We start from the raw sequence: 21,797 nt of genomic DNA on the forward strand, positions 1-21,797 counted from the left end.
TGAGCATGCTAGCAACAGCAAAATGGCATAGCAGAGAAGTTAGACATTTTTCCTGACTCGGGTTTCCACTAAATACTTTCTGTTTTAAGTGGAAACCCATGCTGAGATATATTCTAACCCACATCCCTGACTTATCAAAGCATTTTTATGTGACACTTTTATGTATGTCTCTTCATTTGTCTGTATTTTACTCTTGATTCTTACAATGTGTCATACTGTTTTCATTTCAACATTTCTCCATGTTTTGACCTGGAATGGGTTTTTACTTTATGAGCACATTCTCACAAATAGTGATATCTTTATTCTCACTGGTACTGGAGGTGTTGTCCCTGAAATTTAGCCCAATGGGTGTGTTAGATAGGAAAACCATTGCAGCTGGACCCCCCCTCATAGATATGATCTCTTTATCCTGGGATTTTCCCAGAAGGGAGGATGTTGGTGCCAGGGAGCAAGGAAAGGAAAGAGGGAGGTTTGCTTGGAGGAGGTTATACTATAATAAATTAATATTTCCGGAGCCTCACAGGTCCAAAACAAACTCGGCCTGGGGCTTTGAGCTCAACATTTAAATCCCACATACCATCAGTAGTCAATCAAATCCTGATCAGAAGAAAGAAAAGCAGAAAGCGAATAGCTGCTAAACTTCTAACGACCTTAGCGTCAGAGCTTTAAGCTGTTTTTCCTTCTAACCTTAGATAAGAACCTTTTTTTAAGTGCAAAGTATTCACATCTATTTTTTTTTCTTTTGTTTTTTCCAAGACTCGTTGATTGACATTTTGCTTCACCAAAGTAGAGCCTGTAAAAACTATACTGTAGTGCTGCTGCTCATTTAAACTTCAGGGATTCACATTTTAAAGGATATTTTTTGGGGTCCCGCTGATTCAACCTGTCACCACAAGTTGCAACTTTCTGAATTTCATAAAATACAGATTTTCTTCTTGACGTTCCAGTAGCAAAACATTTCTAATCAAACCAGCAATGACTTTTTTTTTTTTTTTTCAAAGTTAAAGTAAGAGAGCAACCATGGCGGTGTTTTAAAATTGAAGCTCTTCTGTTTGTCTTTCTTTGTTGCAGGGGGCTGTTCATCACCATTCACGACCGCGGCCACATTTCAACGTTGCTCCAGAACTGGCCAGAGAAGGACATCAGGGTAAGTTCTATGAAACAAAGTGGCATGAAGTTACATTCATATTCATTTTATTGCATCACTCCCTTATTACAAAATCCTTAGGAACTATTCTGAAGCTTTTTTATGAGTGACCACAATAGATGGAGCATAAAAAAGTAAAAAGAGGGTAATAATCAAGATACCTCAGTGATTGGCCCACCGGTCAAAACAGAATGAGTGAAAAGGACACAGATATGATATACTGTGTGTATCTGTCCACATTAACATTTAATCAGATGTACAAAAAGTAGCTGAAAACTACAGATCCAAGATGCTTTGAAATAACTATTCAGTATGTAAAAAACATAATGCATATTTGTGTCACCTTTATGCTCTTAATAGGAGTCAACTCTGGAGCTGAAAGCCAGAGAGAAGAAATAGAATTCATTATTTTTTTGTTTTTTGGCTGCAAAATAAAGTGTGACCTTGTTCTTTCAAGTAGATGCATTCAGCAAACCGATATTATAAGGATGTAGTATGGACACTCTTGTAACACAAAATGCTTCAAAGTCATTGCATGTGGTGAGAAATACAAACTGACTATGAAACAGAAGCAGCGTATCCAGAAACGGCTCATGTTGCTACCATGGAGAAAAGATTGTCTCTATGGAATTTTGTTTCACGAAAGACATTCTCGAAAGTGGTTTCCCAACTTTATGATAAGGGATCTTGAGTGAAAGCAGTCCATGGTGTTTGCAACAGCATTTAGAGTGAATCTCATTGCAATATAAGTCTAAATGTCAGAAATAATAATAATAATTAGTAAATAATTATTAAATAATGCTTAGTAGTCTAATACTCGTCAAAAGTGGGTCATCTACCAACAGCCGGTGCTTTGAATCCACTGGTCTGTTTGGGAGGGAGAAGAATTTTGGATATGCCTTATTTGACCTGCTCTACTGGCCAACTTCCCAAAAACCTGAAATATTGATTCAATCTTCTCTACAGATCAAATATGTGCAAGTCATAATCTAGTCATGCTAAAATGACGAAACCAGTTGGCATTCCTGGCATTTCCAATATACCTGCAGCCTCAGACACCTGTTCATGTCTGTCAACGGCAGGGCCTTTAAGGCTCACAAGCCACCTCTGCTTATCAGGGTGGTCTTGTCTAATATGGCCTACGCTCTATATCTCCATGGAGACCTGAGGTAGTCATCCACTGATAAGCCTTTGCACTCCCTCTGTCGCATATTGTGAAGTGTTAGTTGGGGAAAATCTGCTAAATGTGGTCATTGTAGATTTAAAACCTTGGAATGTCTTTAATCCCATCAGTTTGCGGAAGGAATAAGGCTGTAAAACATATTGAGCCAGGATTTTCTGCTTCGCTCGAGTGGTTGTGGGGGGGAAATAATTAGAATTGGAAACATTTCAATTGAAACACTTCTGAAATTAGGTGCTACACAATTGCTTTGTTTGTTGATGTGGAATCAGCCCTGAGGCAATAAGTGAGTGGAAAGTCAGGAAGCTGTAGAAAGACTTAGTTTAGGGGAAAAGAAAAATAACAATTCTCCACAGCAGGGCAGCCTGGTTTTGGAAAATAATGCTTTAGATCATATATTCATGAGTAAAAGCATCATGAGTGCACAGATCTCACCCTATGACGTGGTGACTATAAGTCATGGCTGACAGTTCTTTTGATTAACAGGCTGTTTGTGTGACGGATGGAGAGAGGATCCTGGGGCTGGGAGATCTGGGTTGTGATGGCATGGGCATCCCAGTAGGCAAGCTGGCCCTCTACACAGCCTGTGGAGGCATGCCGCCGCAGCAGTGCCTGCCTGTCATGTTGGATGTGGGCACAGATAATGAGGTAAGAGGTCATTTAGAACCACAAGCAGCATATAGTCATGAAATGTACTTGAGTTCATAATTTACATTGTTAATAAAAAACAAAAAGGCCTATTGAATTGTACATAAATGGGAAAAATAATGAAATATTATAGTGGGTGTTGACCAGCGACTTAAGTTGATGTTGTGACATGAAAATAAAGTCACAGTGTGAGACAAATTTCAATCATTTATGGCTCGATAAATTGCATCATGCAGCACGGTGGCGCAGTGGTAAGCACTTTCACTTCGCAGCAATAAGATCATACGTAGGTTCAAATCCAGCTTACGGCCTTTCTGTGAGGAGTTTGCATGTTCTCTCCTGTGTCTGAGTGGGTTCTCTCCAGGTACTCCGACTTCCTCCCACCACCAAAAACATGCAAGTTAGGTCCAGAGAAGAAAGGAGATGTGGTGGGGTGAGAGAATCCAAGCGGCAAAGGGATACAGATCCAGGTGCTAGCTGCCATAGGACCAGAGCCTTTGACTTTCTACATGTATTTCAATGAGTTCCCTATAAAGGGTTAACAGGCCTCGATTCAGAAATCAGCCAAGAGAAAGAACCTAATCTCACACTTGAGAACCAGGAATCACCTTGAGAACCAGGATGTCATGTGGGAAAGCACCTCTCCGCCTGCCAGCCTGTGAGCCCAGCAGCCAGCAGAGCTGGCGAGCCACACCTCTTTAGTGCCTCCAGAAGATGATTCAAGCTCTGGGCAAGGCAGCACGTGTGTCTGTAGCCTTAAACAGACTAAAATTAGTTTGTGTGCACTTCTGTGTTTATTCAACTTTCGTACTTGGCCAAGGGCGTGACAACCTCAGATGCCTGACACAGCTGAGCTCAGCGTGTTAGGAGCTGTCCTTCATTTTCCAAAAGTCTTCCCATGACTCAGTATAATAGGAGATAAATTCAGGCCAAGCACGTCTCACTTGGATTCAGAATGAGTGCCGCAGTTGAGCATTTTAGAAAAAAAAAAAAAGGGGCGATGGTGGCGCAGTGGTTGAGAGGGTAGTCCTATGATCGAGGGGTTGGCGGTTCGATTCCCGGCTCAGGCACATGCGCGCATTGTCGTTGTGTCCTTAGGCAAGACACTTCACCCACATTGCCTGGGCGCCTGCGCACGCGGCGACCAGCAGCAGACTACAGTTGGACTCTAACTGCTGTAAACCAAATTGCCCTCCGAGGGATAAATCAATAAAAAGTAGTAATTAAGTATTATGTGATAATGAAATGCAATACTGGGCTGGACAGACACCGAGTATCAGACAAGCATACTGCTTTCATGCAGGTCACGGCATCATTCATGTCCTGAGGTTCTACAGTAGCCATTCTTACACAGGGATTGTACTGCGCTGCCGCAACGAACCGCAACCCTTATTTTTGGCGTCTTTGTTTATTTATAGAGCAGCAGCTAAATGTCTCATTTGAGAAAGAATGACAGTCTTCCACAACCAAAAGAGACATGAGCCGTAACACTGCAGCATCTGGAGTTACGTACGTGTCGATCAGCGCTTCGTGAACCAACAAACAACATGGCCATAACATCCATCACTTGCCTGCATTGCACGATGGTTGATTTCATCTGCTGCTCAGTTAAATATAAAATAATGCAGCCTTCACCACTTTTGCAGCTTTACCAGTTCATGCCTATTCTAAAGTTGATTCATCACTGCTTTCTCAAAGGTGCATCAGCAATAACCCTACATTCTCACCTGTGTAGCGTTTAGTCCTTATCTAAATAGGCATTCTGTGAAAACGTTCCCGGTCAGAGCAAAATTCCTTTTTATCATTACAACAGAGACACAGTCCTTCTTCCCAGACAGATTACTCTGCAACATTAGTCCTCTTCGTGCAGTGAACTTGGTATAGATAATAATATTTTTTGCTCAAGTCCACTTGAGCTCTTTATCTTAGCAAGCCTGCACTTTCTACTTTAGCGCTTCCTTTTGGCTTCTTCCTGCACTGGCTTCTCTTCTACACTGAGTATAATGCCCTAGTTGTTTGTTTCTGCTCTGGTTTTCATTCTGGCTTGCAGTGATATTCATCTGTCAAGTACATTATTGCTTGCACTGCCACTGTTTTAGACTTTTATGGGCATCATAATACTCAATCACAAATATATCGAGCTGTGTCATTGTCTTTTAGCCATATTTCAATCTGCCTTCTGACTGCCAGAGAAACAAGAAATAAAACACTGATGTGTGTGTCAGCCAGCATGAATACAGATCTCATGAATGATCAGTCTGGTGGAGATATGGAAGTATTGTTGGGACATAATCAAGTCAAATATTTGTTGTTTCAGGTCTTTGATTTCTTTTCAAAGGTTGGATGAGACAGTTGACACCACTCCCAAGTCTTTGCGTTTAGTCTGGAAGCAGAATCTGTCCAAAGCTCATAATTATGGTTCACATCACCTTTAAAGCGCAATAATTATCTCATTTTTATGCGTTTGTTTAATCCCTGTACAAACAGAAATGCAAAAATTGCAACATGGTTTTACAGGAGCTTGCATGCTCCCAGGCTCAGAAGCTAATTCTAGAAACTCATACCACAACCCGAAACACTTAATATGAAGTAATATAACGAGTACAAGGTGTTTTTTTTACAGTTCTTTGGACTGGAGACTTACAGTATATGTATATCTTCTATGTTCTATATTGAAAAAAGACAGGATATTATTTTTTGTAATCTTTTTTATTAGTTACATGCAACTTTTGCTTCGGTAAAAATGCAGGAGGACAAACATACAAGCACACTCACACACACACACACTGATCATGCAGTTTTAAAGAAAACGTCTGACAACAACCAGCTTCTCCAGTTTTTCATTACAATGAAGAGATGACAAGCTAAGTGAGTTGTAATGGGATAAATTGGCCATCTGTAAGTGTACCTTTATGTGTGTCCCGTCTGCTTCTTCAGGACTATAGGCAGACTAACCCCCCCTCCCCCCCCCTCATTCTGCAGCCCAGACTATGAAGGCATGATGGGGGCAAATTGAGGAGGGAGGTTATGAGGTAGGAGTAGCTCTCGCTAATTACTAAAATGACTCTTATTATGGGATTGTATTTGCCCTTTAGTGGATATAGGAGGGAACGAGAGGCAAAGAGGCAGACATCCAAACAATGAAGCAGTCAAACCCCCTGATCCCCTTTCTCTGAACAATAGTTTGAAGAATTTCAATAACACTTAATAGCTTTCTTGCCAAGAGGTTAGATGAGAAGATTGTTACTACAATCATGTCTTTAAGGCAAATATGCATCTATATCCACCAAGTGATGAGATGGCAAAAGACTTGAAACACTGAAAACGGAAAACTGATCTCTGTCAAAAGGTAACAAAATATGACTACTAGCATCGCTCTAACCGACTAATTAGCACATTTAAACTAATTTATCTTATTTCAATTCAATTCATTTTTATTTCTATAGCGCCAGATCATAACAGTAGGTTATCTCAAGGCAGTTTACAGGTGCAGCATGGAAAGACCTGCACGGAAAGACAGAACCCAACTTGACCCACAAAAGCAAGCACTTTGGCGATGGAGGCAAGGAAAAACTTCCCTTTAACAGGCAGAAACCTTGGACAGAACCTAAGGCTCATAGTCTTGACCGGTTGGATTGAGAAGGAGAGAGAGACAGAGGTAGAAAGACAGAGAGACAATGACAGAGAGGGAGAGACAGACGGATACATGAAATCTTCAGATGGCTTGTGTTATCTCAGAAAACATATATGTAAGGAATTGTATGTTGGGTATATCTTGTCAATTTTCAAAGCAAAAAACTAGCTCCTGGATAAAGAGTAGCTGAATTTTTGATATAGTAATAAAGACAGAGTGGTATTAACCTTCTCGTCCAGAACATGAATTTACATGCATTTTGTGTGACACAACCAGCAATATACTCCTGGATCCCTCTCCTCTATTCAGCTCATACAAACACACACAAAGTCATAGAAATGTGTCTGCATGGAAAGTTGTTTCTGCATTATCCTCTTATCTCCCTGCACTGATCAAGTATCCCTGGATCACCTGAAATAACATCGACTCACTGATGTCATCCTGGACAATATGCTGTTTGTATGCCTGCACTGGATAGGCCTTGGATAGGCCTTTATCTCAAAAGCCTCAGACTTATTGACCTCTGGCATTGTTCCACCAGTAACTTCAACTTTCTTAAAGGTAGTAACATTTACCTCTAAAAGTCAGATGTTAAACTACTTCTTCATCAAAGGCCCCGGACAAAAAGTCCGTCAGATAGAACTTAATCCGAGTCATCAATTTGGAGCCAGTCCCAACAGTGAAAACACAGCTACCCGTTTCTAGCAAACATGAGCTCTAAAGTCTTACATGTGGACTTCTGAGAGAAATTGGATTTTACACCTCAAAGTACTGTTCCATCAAACAACAGGAGATGATCTGGGTCAAAGGGGACTCGGTTCCATAATTCATCACAGTGACAACAAGGTCAGACCACTTGAATCTCATCCAGGACTGTCCCAGGCACCGATAATGCAGCTTGTTGTAGTTATCTTTAATGTGGTTTTGTCAAAGCTTGCATCTCAATAGTAATGGAAAAACTCACCATCAGTGACTTAGCAGTGGGAACATTCAACAAAAAAACCTCAAATAACTATTTTTGTCTTTCTTCTTGCCTGCTCTTGCATCATCTTGTGGAATTGCCACCTAAAGCTCGCTCTGACATCAACCCGCTTCACCATGGGATCACACGAAAATGTTTTTCTTCTATGGTTAGAGTTGAACTTTTGCCTGTTGCTGCCTAAAGCTTGCCAGGAAATGAGTAGTCAATTTCAAATAAATATTGCTTTAAATAAATCTTTTGAGCGGTTCTTGGACTTGGTCGCTTTCGCTCCGCTTTGCTATTCTTGGTGGCACCCTCTAATTATGAATCGCCAGCAAAGTAAAGGTCGCTGCACCAACAGGACTTGTTTGTGGCTCTTCAGAGCAAAAATTAATGAGTGCAAAAAAAAAAGAAATGTAGGAAAAAAAATGGTTGTTGAGAGATTATTCTCCTGATTTATTTATTGTTGAATCCTATTCATGAAACAAAGATAAAAAAGACAAACAGAAAGTAGTCAGCAATAGTTGTTTGACAATAGTAAGGAAAAAACTGCTTTATTTTATTGCCCACAAACACAGTCTAGAGGTCAAATTCAGTGACAAGGAGCAGCTGAGGTGATGCCTTCCAGGGGGTATTCGTCATTGAAAGAGGACACAACCCTTAATTAAGCACAACTTATTTTAATTTAAATAAGTCAGCTAAATAACAATTTCAACAGAATGATAACAAGTTGTTTCTCTAGCTAAGGAAAAATATATATTTTTTTGTACTGTCTTTCTGCTGTAGAGCTGTTCAAATCTGGGGCCTTCCATGGTCTGCATGTTGTATTTTTTTATTGGATTTTCCCACAACCATGTTATGGCAGGCAAGTACAGCATGTCAAAGTTCTGATGAAGAATGTTCTGATATCACAAAGGAAAGTCTGTAAGTGATTTATTCTGCATTCACCTAATTTATCACTGTCTGTTTTATTCTGTCTCACACACGACTTTCCTCTCTTCTGCTGGATCCCTCTCATTCTTCAAAATGCTAAGGTGCAAAGGTTGTTTCTGCTTTTCTATATGGGTATTGAAAATGACGATGTCTCCTGTTGCCCTTATACTCACATATTGCCTTTATTTATATCACCTTAACCAGATAACATCTCAAATAAAGCAAAAGCACGAAGATGCATACTTTATTTACCGCAAGCAGGAGATAGGCAATATAGGAATCATGAGTACTCATCTTGAACCATGTGAAAATGATTTATATTACAGTGAAAATGACAATATTTTCTACAGGTATTGGATTTACTGTACATTTATCATCGGGTTATGTGTGAAGTGACAGGAGATGTTTCTCTGGTCTGGAGGATCACACACATGGTTCACATTACAGCCCAGATCGAAGGTCTGCAGAGACCCAGGTGTGTTTATGTGTGAGAATATATCCACAAATCCACATACTGCAGACGTCTCTCCTCTTTCTTTAAATTGCCATCCAGCCAAGGCCAGTGAGAAATCCACACACTGTTGCTCCTGTACCAGCGAGGTCTATGAAAGAATGAATGAACTTTTGGTTGAGATGGCACATTAAAAATGAAGTGATGTCTTTCTTATCTCTTCTTGACTTCCTATTCTGTCCTCTGTCTCCATGTGTTTTTGCAGAAGCTGCTGGAGGACCCTTTCTATATCGGCCTGAGACATAAGAGGGTACGAGGTCAAGCCTACGATGACCTGCTGGATGAATTTATGAACGCAGTATCAGATAGGTACGATCGTATTTGCCTTCAGATCATCCTTTGCCCACCCCCTTCATGCCGCCTGGGATTGTCATTTCAATACAGACAGCAAACGGGGCTGTTAGAAATATGTTAAGCTGTTTAGCATAGCCAGAGTGTGCAGTGCGATGGAGCCAACGACTGTGGAATTCCAGAGTCTGGAACTTCAGACACGGATGAACCAGTTTTACCTTGTTTGAACAAAAGTCTTGGTTGCTGTGAAATGGCTTCACTTTAATGTCAGCTTATTGAAAAGTGATCAGCGAGCCTTGGTAAGCATCGACGCCATCGGGTTTCAATGAGCACACAGCCGCTCAGACATTCTGGTGACGATGCTGTGTGCAGCATATGGATATGCATGTGATTTATTTAGAAACTGAAGCACAATGACATGGTATTCTCATTAGTTCACAGAAACGCTTCATGAATCAGAGATGAAAGGAGAGTTAATCTGATGTAAACAGGATATGGAGAAATGTAACATTTGATGCTGAGGGAATGCGACTGAGCTTGTAAACAGACGATCAGAGGAATAATGGGAGATCTCTGGCTTGACCTCTATGATCTCAGTCCAGGCAGCATATCCGACCATATGAATGCTATGACAAGCACAGAAGATGCATTATTCAGACCGCCGATGTCATGACGCCCTGCTGCTTTATTTAGCAGGACATCACAGTGAAAGTTGAGCTTCAAGGCACTGAAGCATATAGTATTCCACATTCACTCATTCTGTTTTCATACGCTGAGCTTATCATTTCCCTCCTCACTAAGCTGAAGTTAACTTCGCTTGGGGCTTTGCCTCATGTGTGTGTTGCAGGGACTTCTGTATATCTTCTACTGCATGCAAGTCAGGTCCACGTATCTCTATGTTACCGTGTGCTATGGAGCCATCACAGCCACACACACACACACACACACACACACACACACACACACACACACACACATGTGCCTGGTTAAGAGTCATCCTATCCCATAGAGACCAGAGTCCAGAAGGAGAGTCCTGGGTCTGAGCCCTTCCCAGCTGGCAGCAGGAAGCCGTGACTCTAATAACTGGGTAGCTTCTCAACTGCAGGGAACAGCTTGGCGGAAAATGAATAATTACGGACTCGGAGATTGAACGAGCGATTATAGCTCTGCAAGTCTGTAAAGTAATATTTATGTTTAGATTTCTAAGAAACCAAGCTAAATACTTCAGATCGACTCATCATCAATAAGCAGCAGACGTCTGGTGGGTTATGTAATCTACCCTTCCAAAATTTGTCAGCAAGGTTAATAACGCAACGGACTGTTTGATGTCAGGCCAGCCGCCCGTCCGGATCCTTCACTCATTGTGGATAACCAGCAGGTGTTGTCTGCTGCTTTTGTCTTCAGGCACAATTGAATTATCCCTTAATCCCATTGCCTCGACAAACACCCACACACTTTAGAAAGGATGAAATAAGGCTCAAGGTTTTGAAACTTTGAACGCAGCACTTTCTGTCAGGGGAACAATCACCTTTGCTTTTCACATTTCATCAAAGGTCGTCATTGATGTTTTTGTTGGCAGATGTCTCTGTAGGAATATAAATAGAAAGCCTTTATTGTCATTGCATAGCGGTTACACGATGACATTAGGAGTGCTGCTCCCTTTGGCGCTTAGTTACAACATAAAATACAACTAAGAGCAGAAGAAAACGACACAGATTGAAGGTGATAAACAGTGCATGCAGAGAGACTGTCCACTACTTTGCATATAGTAGCATACATTAGTTATTGCACATGAAGTCAGGTAGGCGGCGGTATTGCACATGGTGAGTAGTTATATTTAGTGCTGGTTGTTGTTGAGAGCTCAGCTGTTTATATATAAATGATTGGAATCTATCTGTGTTTTATGTGAAGCAGTGTCAGAGGAGCCGTTTTCAATAGTTAGCCTTGAATTGTGTTCTTATGGGATTAAAGATTCTGATTCAGGATTTTATGGCACATAAAGGCCAAATTATACGGTTGCTTGTCAGTTAGCTAGCAAAGCATCTCATTTTTTAAGTTTTATTTGTTTTTAATTTATTATTCATGGTTTATTATTCATTCCAATTAAAGACATAATTCGATTATGAGGCCAATCTTGGTGGAAGTATGCACTGTCAAAGTGAGAAGGAGACAAGTGAGAAATATATGTTTAAGTCAGCTGAGCATTGAGGATAAAGAACTCTTTATCACCCAGTCTGAATGGGGAGTCTTGATACTGGAGAACACCATGGTGGTGGTGGTGGCAGATGACTCTCCAGAGGCTGACGGCTGGACACGCTGATAAAACTGAAGGATCTGCCAAAATAGGCGGTGAAGAGGAGGTGGAGGGCACACACTGTGGCAACATCGCTGGATTAGGCAGAGTGAGGAGGAAATGCATCAAGGAAGGAGCTAGATTACAGAATTACAACTTGGCAATGTGTGTCGTTTCGCTATTGGATAGATCTGAACAGGTGATCTGAAGAGGTGATGTCATGATCGACAGCCCCAAACATGGGCAGTGAGTGGCCGGGGAATAAAGAATGGCTTCAATGTGCAAAGGTAAAATGTAAATATTTCCACTTCCCATAAAAAAAATGCTGAAGGAATTTCTAGAATTGGTGAGATCTGTCAGCAAAGCTGCATGACCAGAAACAGGCCTCAGAACCATTCAGATCAGGCTCGAGGAATGCAATCAACTATTTTAAACTCATGGATGGATGGATGAAAGAGTGAGGGAGAGAAGAAAGTAAGCAGAATGCTTCTTTGTCTTTAATGACAGCCGGGGGATTTGACAAATAATATGTGCTGAGAGATGCTGGCTCTCTGAACAACGAGAAGGGGCCAGAGATTTATTAAGGCTTCAGCCATGAAGCCACGAGGCGCTGCAGGAATGGCACTCACAGCCTGTGTGTGTGTGTGTGTGTGTGTGTGTGTGTGTGTGTGTGTGTGTGTGTGTTTGTGTACACACACACAGGTGCGACGGCTGCGTTTGGACAGAACGGCCATGTCAGTGACCTTTGCAGAGGTCCTGTCTCTCTTTGCACTTTGCTTTTAGTCTCCACCTCAGTGTTAGATATGACCTCCAAACACTTTCTGCTAGCTGTAGAATCACATTTCATCAAGTTTCTACAACTCTTTAATATAATAGCTGCTTTTTTAAGCAAATTGTATTATCTATTGGCAGGAGATGATGGGAAACTGACTTTGAGACTAAGCCTCGACTTTACACAGTCATCTGTGGCCTTTTCTGCCAAAGTTAAAATACCTTTAGTTATTTCAAATGTGAGACTTCAGTTTGGTTCAGAGTGGGCGGGGCCTGTTTGGAAAGCTTTAATTTTTCTGGTATGGAATCACCAATCAGGGTTTGATATTTACCCAATAAAATTGTGATGACAGTTATGGACTTTTGGGCTTTTCTTTTAAAGCAACTATCAATTAACTTTGATTAAACAATGTCCAGCAAATCTTAAATACTTTAATCTGTGATAGTGTTGTTTCCTTTTACTTATTTTTTCCCAGTATATGTTCCTAGGAAGTGCTTTACTGATGCCCTCCTTTGTACACTAAATTATGTCCTTGAAATCTGCAGAGCATAATTCAAAGTACTTTTAAACAAAGATTAGTGCATTTTTTTAACCCTCTGCCAAGTTAAAACATCCTCAGGCAAAAGAGCGTAACAGAAGTTCCAAGTTCAAACATCTGTTTATAGAAATAATGATGCTTTTTGTGTGAGAACAATCTCCCAGTCTGTTCAGCACCTCCCCTACCGCTCAAAGATTAATGGGCATCGCTCAGTGCAGTCAGGAATAAGGATGGTGTTTGTTATTCCTTTAGACATGCCTTGTCTCGATTAGCGTGTCGCCCTTGATAGTTCAACTTGGATACAGAAGCAAATATTGATGTTTTTGTCAGTTGCCACTGCAATCCATTGAAAGACTTCGACGTTCCATCCGTCGGGTTGTCAAGGAAAGACAACAGACCTTCAGGAAATATAAGGTCACCAAACACTATTGGCCTCCGGAGGTGTTTCGTTCATAGCAGAGCTCACACTCATTGGCAGAAACACTCCCTCTGGTCAGAGACCACGGAGGATTCTGTTTGGAAGATATTGTTTTCCCTAAACCTAACCCAACCACAGATCTCTCTGCAGCTCATGATCAGCCCATGCCCTTGAATAACGATGTCTTCACAACTCAGCTTTCCTGATATCTCCCCCAATAATGGAAGAAAATAATATTTTCTGTTAGGTGTGAACACCTAATGTGAGTATAACTTCTTCAAAGAGCTGCACTCCAGAATTCATCTCTCTGGATGATTGTGCATGAGCAGATTTGTTCTGCCTGTAATGCTGTGAACTCTCCAGTAGTGGGCGCAAAGAGCCCCGCACTGGCATCGGGGCAAGGCCACAGCCACCCTGTCGCCTGTCTGTCGCAACACAATGAAAGGTTTATGGTTCCCTTCTTGGCATCAGTATCCGTCCTCTTCGTACAGCTCAGAGTGTTCGTGCTGCTCTCTGCTTGATAGGAAACACATTTTTTTTTCCCCCTCGCCGTTCCCGCTGTGTTGGCGGTGAGTCAGTCGGGCTATCATTCTTTTTATTAGGAATCCGTGTCTCACACTGTGGCAGAGGCAAGAATAAACAGTGATCCAGCAACGGCACTCTGTCCACAGGTCGTCAGGTTTTACTGCAGTTGAGCTCGCCTCTCATCCTGCAATTCTTTCCTGTCTTGCTTCCGCTCAGTCTCATCCTCGTCCTGCTTCAAGTCTAAGCAGTTTAGCAGCCACTGTAACAAGCAGGAGAGAGCAGCAGTGAAATGTACAATAACAGCACAGACAGGGAGCATTTCCCTTTATTGGGTTTGAGGTGGGGTTTTATGAAAAGTCTGAACAGAAAGAAAGAAGAGGTTAAAATCAGAAAGGAGAAGAGGGGGACAAATATTGTCTTGAGAGAAATATAAATGTTATTTTAACTTCCTGGTTAATAAGCTACCTTACATGCCTGCAGGTGTTAGGGGATGGGGGGGCAGTCTCTATTTACTCTTGTCTGAGTAATACGGCTTTCTTACAATTGTCTGCCCATTATGCCCGAGAAAAGAAAAGAAAAGAATAAAAAAAAAAACTATAAAATTTATAAGAGAAAAAAATGGATACATAAGCCATTTCTGTGCCAGCTGTAATCAGATGTTAGCTCTTCATGTATATGACGTGATTCTGCACACATCTGCCCGTACCTTGTTGTGAGTGTTCTGCTAGCATCCAGTCATTGTGGCTGCTTAATCTCCTTTACAGCCCTGTAACGCTGGCCTTATTGTTGCTGCATGAAGTTTTTGTAGGAGCTCATTGGCTCTGGCTTCTGTGGTGCTGCTCAGACTGGATGTGAGGTGGTCCGAGCAGCATCTTGTGCTGGTTTCCTGGGAGGATGGGTGGGCTCCGTGTTATTTTGCATCACAGTGATTTTCCTCCCCTGCATTGTGAGATGTCTTCATAAAGAAAACAGGTGTCAGTCTGACGAATGAAACTGCGTGAACTGTGCGAACACAGTTCACGCAGTTTCATTGGGTCAGGGTGCTGGGTCATTGGGTCAGGGTGCTGCATTTTGCAGTGGAAGAGCGCCCCCCTCAGGACTGAATTAAGTCTATTTAAGATGAGACTTGCTCTCTGTGTTTGTGCAAGTCTTTTAAAAGATCTTTCATGTAAGCGATTCAAAGCGAATCTTTGTCTCTTTCACGTCTTTCTGTCTTTTGACGCTAGTTGAGCCGGATTAAATGCGCCTCTGCTTACAGGTATGGGATGGACTGTCTCATTCAGTTTGAAGACTTTGCAAACATCAATGCTTTTCGCCTGCTGACCAAGTACCGCAACAAGTATTGCACATTCAACGATGACATCCAAGGTAATCAGCAGCACCACACACACACACACACACACACACACACACACACACACACACACACGTCTCAGCAGCTCATTCTTTCATCTCATCATTATCTGTATATAAATGTGAAGATATGCTAAAATGTGTCCTTTACCAGCAGAGATAAAGTATCATTTCTACTGAAGCACCAAGAAAGACAGAATAGATGTTGAATGTACAGATGTTCTGTTTGATTTATGGTGCGATGTGATTGGCTTTTAGGCTGCAGGTCACCTGAGGTCATCACATCCTACTAGGATGAAGGGGTTGGATTAATGCACCTAATTCAGCGTCATCATTTATGCCAGTAACACCGACTTATGCTGTTAATTATGAGACTGAGAACCACTGGCTGTAAAATAAGGTTTTACATTGAACCTGAGTGTTCATGTTGCGTTCTGATTCTCTTTAGGTACTGCTGCAGTGGCCGTCGCTGGACTCCTGGTCGCCCTCCGCATCACCAAGACCAAACTGTGCGACCACACTATTGTGTTCCAAGGTGCAGGGGAGGTATGTGCAGCCCAGCTGAAGGAAAGCTGTAAGAACAGCAGCTATAACTATAGCTATAGATGATCAGAAGAGGACTGCACCTTGAATTTAGCTTTAGTAGTCCCACATGTTCTAGAGAGAACCTATAATACAATATCGTCACGTATCCTTGTGGAAAGAAACTGATGCTATATGTTGAACATATTTACAACTACAGGAGCACAGAGCAGTTTTTCTCGCACTCCTATGAAGATAGTGAACTAGGAGTGGTGTATCAAATAGTTTAAACAAGGTGTTAACGCATTAACCTGCAGCTGGTTTAGGTTTTAAGCTGCTAACCCGATCCTTCCCTTTTCTTTCTTTCCCAGGCAGCGATGGGGATTGCTGAGCTAGTTACCATGGCAATGGAGAAGGAAGGACTCGCTAAGGAGGAATGTTTGAAGAAGATCTGGATGGTTGATTCCAAGGGTCTCATTGTCAAGGTGTAGTAAATCACACACATGGACTAAAGTGCATTCATTCAGACAGTAAAATGTAGATATATATATTTAAATTTAAACTAAAATGCTACATGTTTGTGCTATCACAGGATAAAAAGATATCCTGGTGCATTTTATTGGTGCATTTTCCAAATGTTCGGTCCAGTTACTCGCCACTCGTGAAAAATGTTCCCCGTGGTTCATTAATTTATCTGACAGATCTTTCCTCGGAATCACCGGAGATGAGCCGTTACATCTGTTCCACATCTGTTTTATCTGTACTATCCATGTTTCTAATCCATCGTTCCACCTCCAGCTCCTTTTCAATGTCTTCAGCTCCTGCTCGCTACCAGTAGTGTCCCAGGGCTCCTGCCTGTCTCACCCACAGTCATTCCTCACCACCTCCACATTGTTCCCTAAGTGGAGTCGAATCTCTCATTCCTGCAGCACTAAAAGCTGCTGTTTTTGTTTAGTGTTTTTGCAGAAGGCTTCGTGTTCTTTTTCCACATGGTTCTCTCCATCATTTTTAGGGTCGGGACCATTTGACACATGAAAAGGAGAGGTTTGCTCATGAGCATCAGCAGATGGGGAAACTGGAAGATGTGGTTCGGGAACTGAAACCCACAGCAATCATTGGTAAAACAACAAATATTTGATGAAGCTCGACAGTTTTTCATTTGTTAGTTGGTTAAAGGAGACTTGGGCCAAGTAAAGGGCTGTTAGAAGAAAGGAAGTTTTAATGAGAGGCTGAGTGAGAATTTAAGGACTAATACAAAAGCTGAATTTTCTCTTTGGATGATAATGTTGAGAAAGCAACTAGTGACAGAAACGGGATGTATGTTTCACACATCTTCTACCTCAGGTGTGGCGGCCATTCCTGGAGCCTTCACCGAGCGGATAATCAGGGACATGGCTTCCTTCAATGACCGTCCAATCATTTTCGCCCTCAGCAACCCGACCAGTAAAGCCGAATGCACTGCGGAGCAGTGCTACACACTCACAGAGGTGCCCACGTTAACCCTTTACGCTGCAGCTACAGTCCCACATGTGGCTGTGAATGGCAAAATCACCTTTATCGAATGGAAATCATGGACTTGAAAGTGTTACTGCGCCACTCTGTGCTACAGGGGCGGGGCATCTTTGCCAGTGGCAGTCCGTTTGACCCCGTCACACTGCCTGATGGAAGAACGTTCCATCCTGGTCAGGGAAACAATGCCTACATCTTCCCTGGCGTTGGCCTGGGCGTCACTGCCTGCTCCATCCGACACATTTCTGAGGAAATCTTCCTCAATGCAGCAGAGGTGACTCACCGACAAACACACACTGTCTGCCGGCAGCACTGTCTCTGAAATTTAGATTAAAACTATGAATTAGCACTAAATACTAACCATTGTGCTCGTTAATGATGGTGGCCTGCTGTGTATATTTCTAGAGAACGCACGCTCTCTCCAGATCAATACATTAGAACAACCAGATATCAGGAAATAGTTCTGAGACCGAGACCTAATAGCTTAAAGGGAAACTGACAGCTGAACTAAAAGTCAGTCTGTGGTGTCATTACTGCTTTGAGATGTGTCAAAGTGGGTTTGCTTTTCTGCAAATGTGTTTAGAAGCAGGTCAATGCATCAATAGTTTCCTTTCTGTGTAAATCCTAGCAGGGTGTGTTTCTGCAGTTGTCCTGCTAACAACGAGACAATATCCTAAAGGGAGGGCAGGACCAAATATAAGAGACCAACCAAGCAAACAGTCCAAAATGAAAAGGAAAACCGCTAGTGGAAAACTCACTAAGAAAAGACTGGAAACACAAGGAAATGACGGGAACACGGGGAATAAAAGAGGAGATAGCAAAGCGAGGGGACCTAGGAGAACACAGGTTAAAGGACAGGACAGAGGAGACAATAGCAGGCAGGTGGGAAATACTAGACAATCAGTTTGAATGGAAAATAGAAACTCAAAGCGGAAGATAAATGAAGAACACAAAGAAACGGGTGGGGAAAGGGAATGTAGACATGAAAGGAAGGAGAGATTAAACACACAGCACCAAGTAAGCGCAAAGGGCATTAGCGGTTGAAATAAATCCAGAGCGATGCAGAAACGAGTGTAAAGCAAAAGGAAAGACTCGTAACGGGAAAATTAACTTTCAAAATAAAACAGGAAATAAACTCTGAAGCAAGTTACTGTGACAGAGTGGCATCTGAATCGCTCTCACGTTGGGCTTATTATTTATTTAACTTTGTTCTTGACCATAACATGAACCGTGTGCTAACTGCTTATCAGACTCTGGCCCACCTGGCGACAGAGAAGGACATGAGTGAAGGACGACTGTATCCGTCTCTCAGCTCCATCAGGGATGTCTCCTTGAAACTGGCCGCCAAGGTGAGCTCTCGGTGCAGAAAGAGTGGCTCGACTTGAACATGTCAGAGTCTCACCTTATCCCAAACCTGTGCCTTACAGATCATGGAGTATGCCTATGAGCACGGCATGGCGACGCTTCACCCGGAACCGTCCGACAAAGAAGCATACTTGAACTCCCTCACCTACAGCACCGACTATGAGGAGTTTGCTGTGGACTCGTACCGCTGGCCCGATGACAGCATGACTGTGCAGTCATGCAAGCTGTAAGCCGGCGAACAGAGCGGGAGACGTGAACTACTGACATGCGTCATCATCAAAAGACGCTGCGCAGCTACCGTCAGGTAGAGATTTCTCTGTCACGTAATTAGTGTGAAATGAATGTTGACAAACACAAGGAGAATTAGTGTGTTTTATATCTTTAGCAGCAAAAGTACAGTAGTTTAGAAATGCAGTTCAATACGCAGTGCCTTTTGAATATCACAAAGGATGGGAAGGGATACTAAATCAAATACTGCACTCGGTATTCAGTTTCAGTTGTAACCTAAAAGACACTTATAACAGTGTCAGTGAAAATCCAAAGTTCTTTGTCAAATGAAAATGGGTTTAATTGTGTGTTTTGTACTTACAAAGGATGTATTGTGTGTTAGACTTGGATATTAAAGGGACATCTAATGAGGACACTAGAACCTGTGTTTGTGGCGAGTCATTCATTCGTGTTCCTGAAGACACACACACACACACACACGCCCACTCACACCTACGGGCAATGTTGGTCTGACGAATTTAAGAATTCATGCATTTTCTTTTTTATTACTCGCTTAAAACATCATCTCATCATGCTCTGGCTCCCTCAAGAGGTCATCTTCTGTCATCGCAACAATTACCCAGTATAGTTCTGTTTCACACTAAATTATTTTCTTTAAGGCAGATTTTCTTTCTAATCGTCAGATTTGATCAGGAGCCTTAGAGTGGGTTTAAGGATTAAATTAAAACAGAACCATGCAAAGTGTTTTATGCTGCAATAAAAGCAGCAGGTAGATCAGAACAGTTTGTTTTGTGATTAATGTTGTCTGATTTAAACTGAGGTTTGATTTTACATTAATTAGTCAATCTGGCCAGACAGCAGTCAGCACCAGAGGCCTGGTTGGACTGCTGCCCGTCCCAGCTCACAATCAATAGGGAAGCAGTATCACCAGTCATCCAGTGCTGAGCCCCCTCACCCCAGGGCAGATTCATCGAGACAAACATTTGGTTTCCTCCTCCTTTATCCTCTTTTAAATCAGCCTCAGGCAGCCATCACTCTGACGTGATGATCAATATGTCTCAATGTCGAGACCACGCAGTCGTCCAGGCCAGGAATGGCAGCGTTCCAAAAACTCTCTCTTGGTTGTGCATTATGAGAATAACTATATATGAAATGTGCATCACAACACGGATTAACAGACACAGACGTATATTCCAGATTAAGAAAAGAAGGCTACAAAATCTGACACATTAGTGTGTGTTAAACAAATAAGTGATGAGTTAGTAATTGAACAATGTTCGGTTAGTTTGATCATAACGGAGTTCTAATGTGGGTTCTTCCCAGCAGCCCTTAGAACCCATGTCTCTGTCTCGGTCCAACCCAGTGTTCCACTGCAGACAGGCTGGTGACCTTGAGCTGGGACCCAGCATCGTTTTGACCTTGTTTTAACAGTCTCACATTCAATGACGCATTGCTCAGACCTTGTGATCAGAGCCAATCAGTAAAGCCGCCCCCCAGGGAATGTCGCCAGCGTGAATCTGTCTAACCATCCTCCCTGTGGCTTGTCTGCCATGACACCCCCAACACCACCCTCACCGACCCAAAACAAGCCCCCTCCAGTTTACCGGCCACAATCAGCCACGACTCAGTTTGTGTAATTTCTTCTCATGACCACTAAATGGCTATTTTGTTTTTCCACCGTCACAAAATATGATGTGGCGTAATTTGTAATATTTAAGACATATATTTTTACATTATTCTATTCTATATAGTTTATTTTATACAACCCAAATAATAGCGTTCACATGCAGTGGAAATCAAACTTTTTTTGGTGTATGAAGAAGAGCTGGTGCCTATAAAGGCCAGCAGGGGGCGCTCTAGCATGTTGTTTGACAGAGAGCCTCTGGAGTCTGGTGGACTTAAACCGGATCCAACAGCGTATGAATTTGTAATCACGGTCACAATAAATTAAATAATACCTTTATGGATTAATAATTTTCACCAGCTGCATCTTCACGAGAATATTTAATTCGTTATCGGGGTCAATATGGCGGCAGCATAACATGAAATGATGGAGGCCAATGCACAAATGGACAAAAACTATTTGGATATTCCCAGACATTTATAGAGCTTTGCAATACGATACTAATATTTTGGGATGTATTATTTGTATTTTATTTATTTGACATTATTCTATCATGTAGGTTCTAAATCCAAATGTAAAGTCTCATGAGGAATTATAAATGTATGTTTTAAATTATGTATACATATTAATAATGAAATATTAATATTTCTCACACAACAGAATACAAAGGATAATTATTTTATAAGAACTTACAATAAAAACATTTGAAATTGATGCTTATTTAATATATATATATATATATATTAAGTATTTGTAATTGAACTAAATGAAATATTTGTTGTCACAAAAGCTTTGTTCCAGCTGGTTTCTAAAGCCTGCTTAATTAACATTTTACACTTTAAGATCTTTATTCGATGTGGTCAAGTGTTTGCTGGTGAGAGATTTGTTGGTAGAGTAAAGACTCGGTCTGGACCTGCTCTTGTTGGAAAGTGGCTTGAGATAACTTTGATCATTTGCAATATATAAACAAAACTAAGTTAAAAAAATATTTTAACTGACTTGATTATGGAGCTAATGCCGGCTCATACTTGATGCATCCTTCGGTCAGTCTGTTGCCTCTAGCTGAAAGATATTGAGTCTTTAACAGCTGTTTGCGGTGAATCCAGCGTGTGAGACATGGTGTGGACACTATTGCGTCTCGCTGAAGTGCACCACACTATCAGCTTCAACCCTGACCTCTGACCTCTAATAGGGAATAACCGAAAAGACAACCAGTAAAGATGATTTCTCAAACAGCAAGGATTTATGGTCGTCAAATTCCTTTCATTTATTTTACACATCATAGTTTTCTTTTCCAGAGATGCAGAATGTTCTTCAAATAAATAGCAATCTCGTTGCTATTTGT

General features: G+C 41.7%; 1 protein-coding gene across 1 annotated transcript in view; it reads left to right on the top strand.

The window, feature by feature from the left end:
• me1 (malic enzyme 1, NADP(+)-dependent, cytosolic) overlaps positions 1–19,241 on the top strand; it is a 57,797-nt gene extending 38,556 nt beyond the window's left edge. Inside the window, exons 4-14 of the mRNA XM_068756298.1 lie at positions 1,072–1,147; positions 2,814–2,975; positions 9,220–9,323; positions 15,110–15,219; positions 15,653–15,750; positions 16,098–16,211; positions 16,739–16,844; positions 17,071–17,213; positions 17,336–17,509; positions 18,486–18,584; positions 18,663–19,241. Of these exons, the coding sequence (XP_068612399.1) occupies positions 1,072–1,147; positions 2,814–2,975; positions 9,220–9,323; positions 15,110–15,219; positions 15,653–15,750; positions 16,098–16,211; positions 16,739–16,844; positions 17,071–17,213; positions 17,336–17,509; positions 18,486–18,584; positions 18,663–18,830 (1,354 nt within the window). The 3' untranslated portion in view covers positions 18,831–19,241. The remainder of the gene's footprint in view (positions 1–1,071; positions 1,148–2,813; positions 2,976–9,219; positions 9,324–15,109; positions 15,220–15,652; positions 15,751–16,097; positions 16,212–16,738; positions 16,845–17,070; positions 17,214–17,335; positions 17,510–18,485; positions 18,585–18,662) is intronic.
• Positions 19,242–21,797: the final 2,556 nt, after the last annotated feature.

The sequence above is a fragment of the Brachionichthys hirsutus genome, chromosome 3 (assembly GCF_040956055.1).
Source record: "Brachionichthys hirsutus isolate HB-005 chromosome 3, CSIRO-AGI_Bhir_v1, whole genome shotgun sequence".
Classification (NCBI taxonomy): Eukaryota; Metazoa; Chordata; class Actinopteri; order Lophiiformes; family Brachionichthyidae; genus Brachionichthys; species Brachionichthys hirsutus.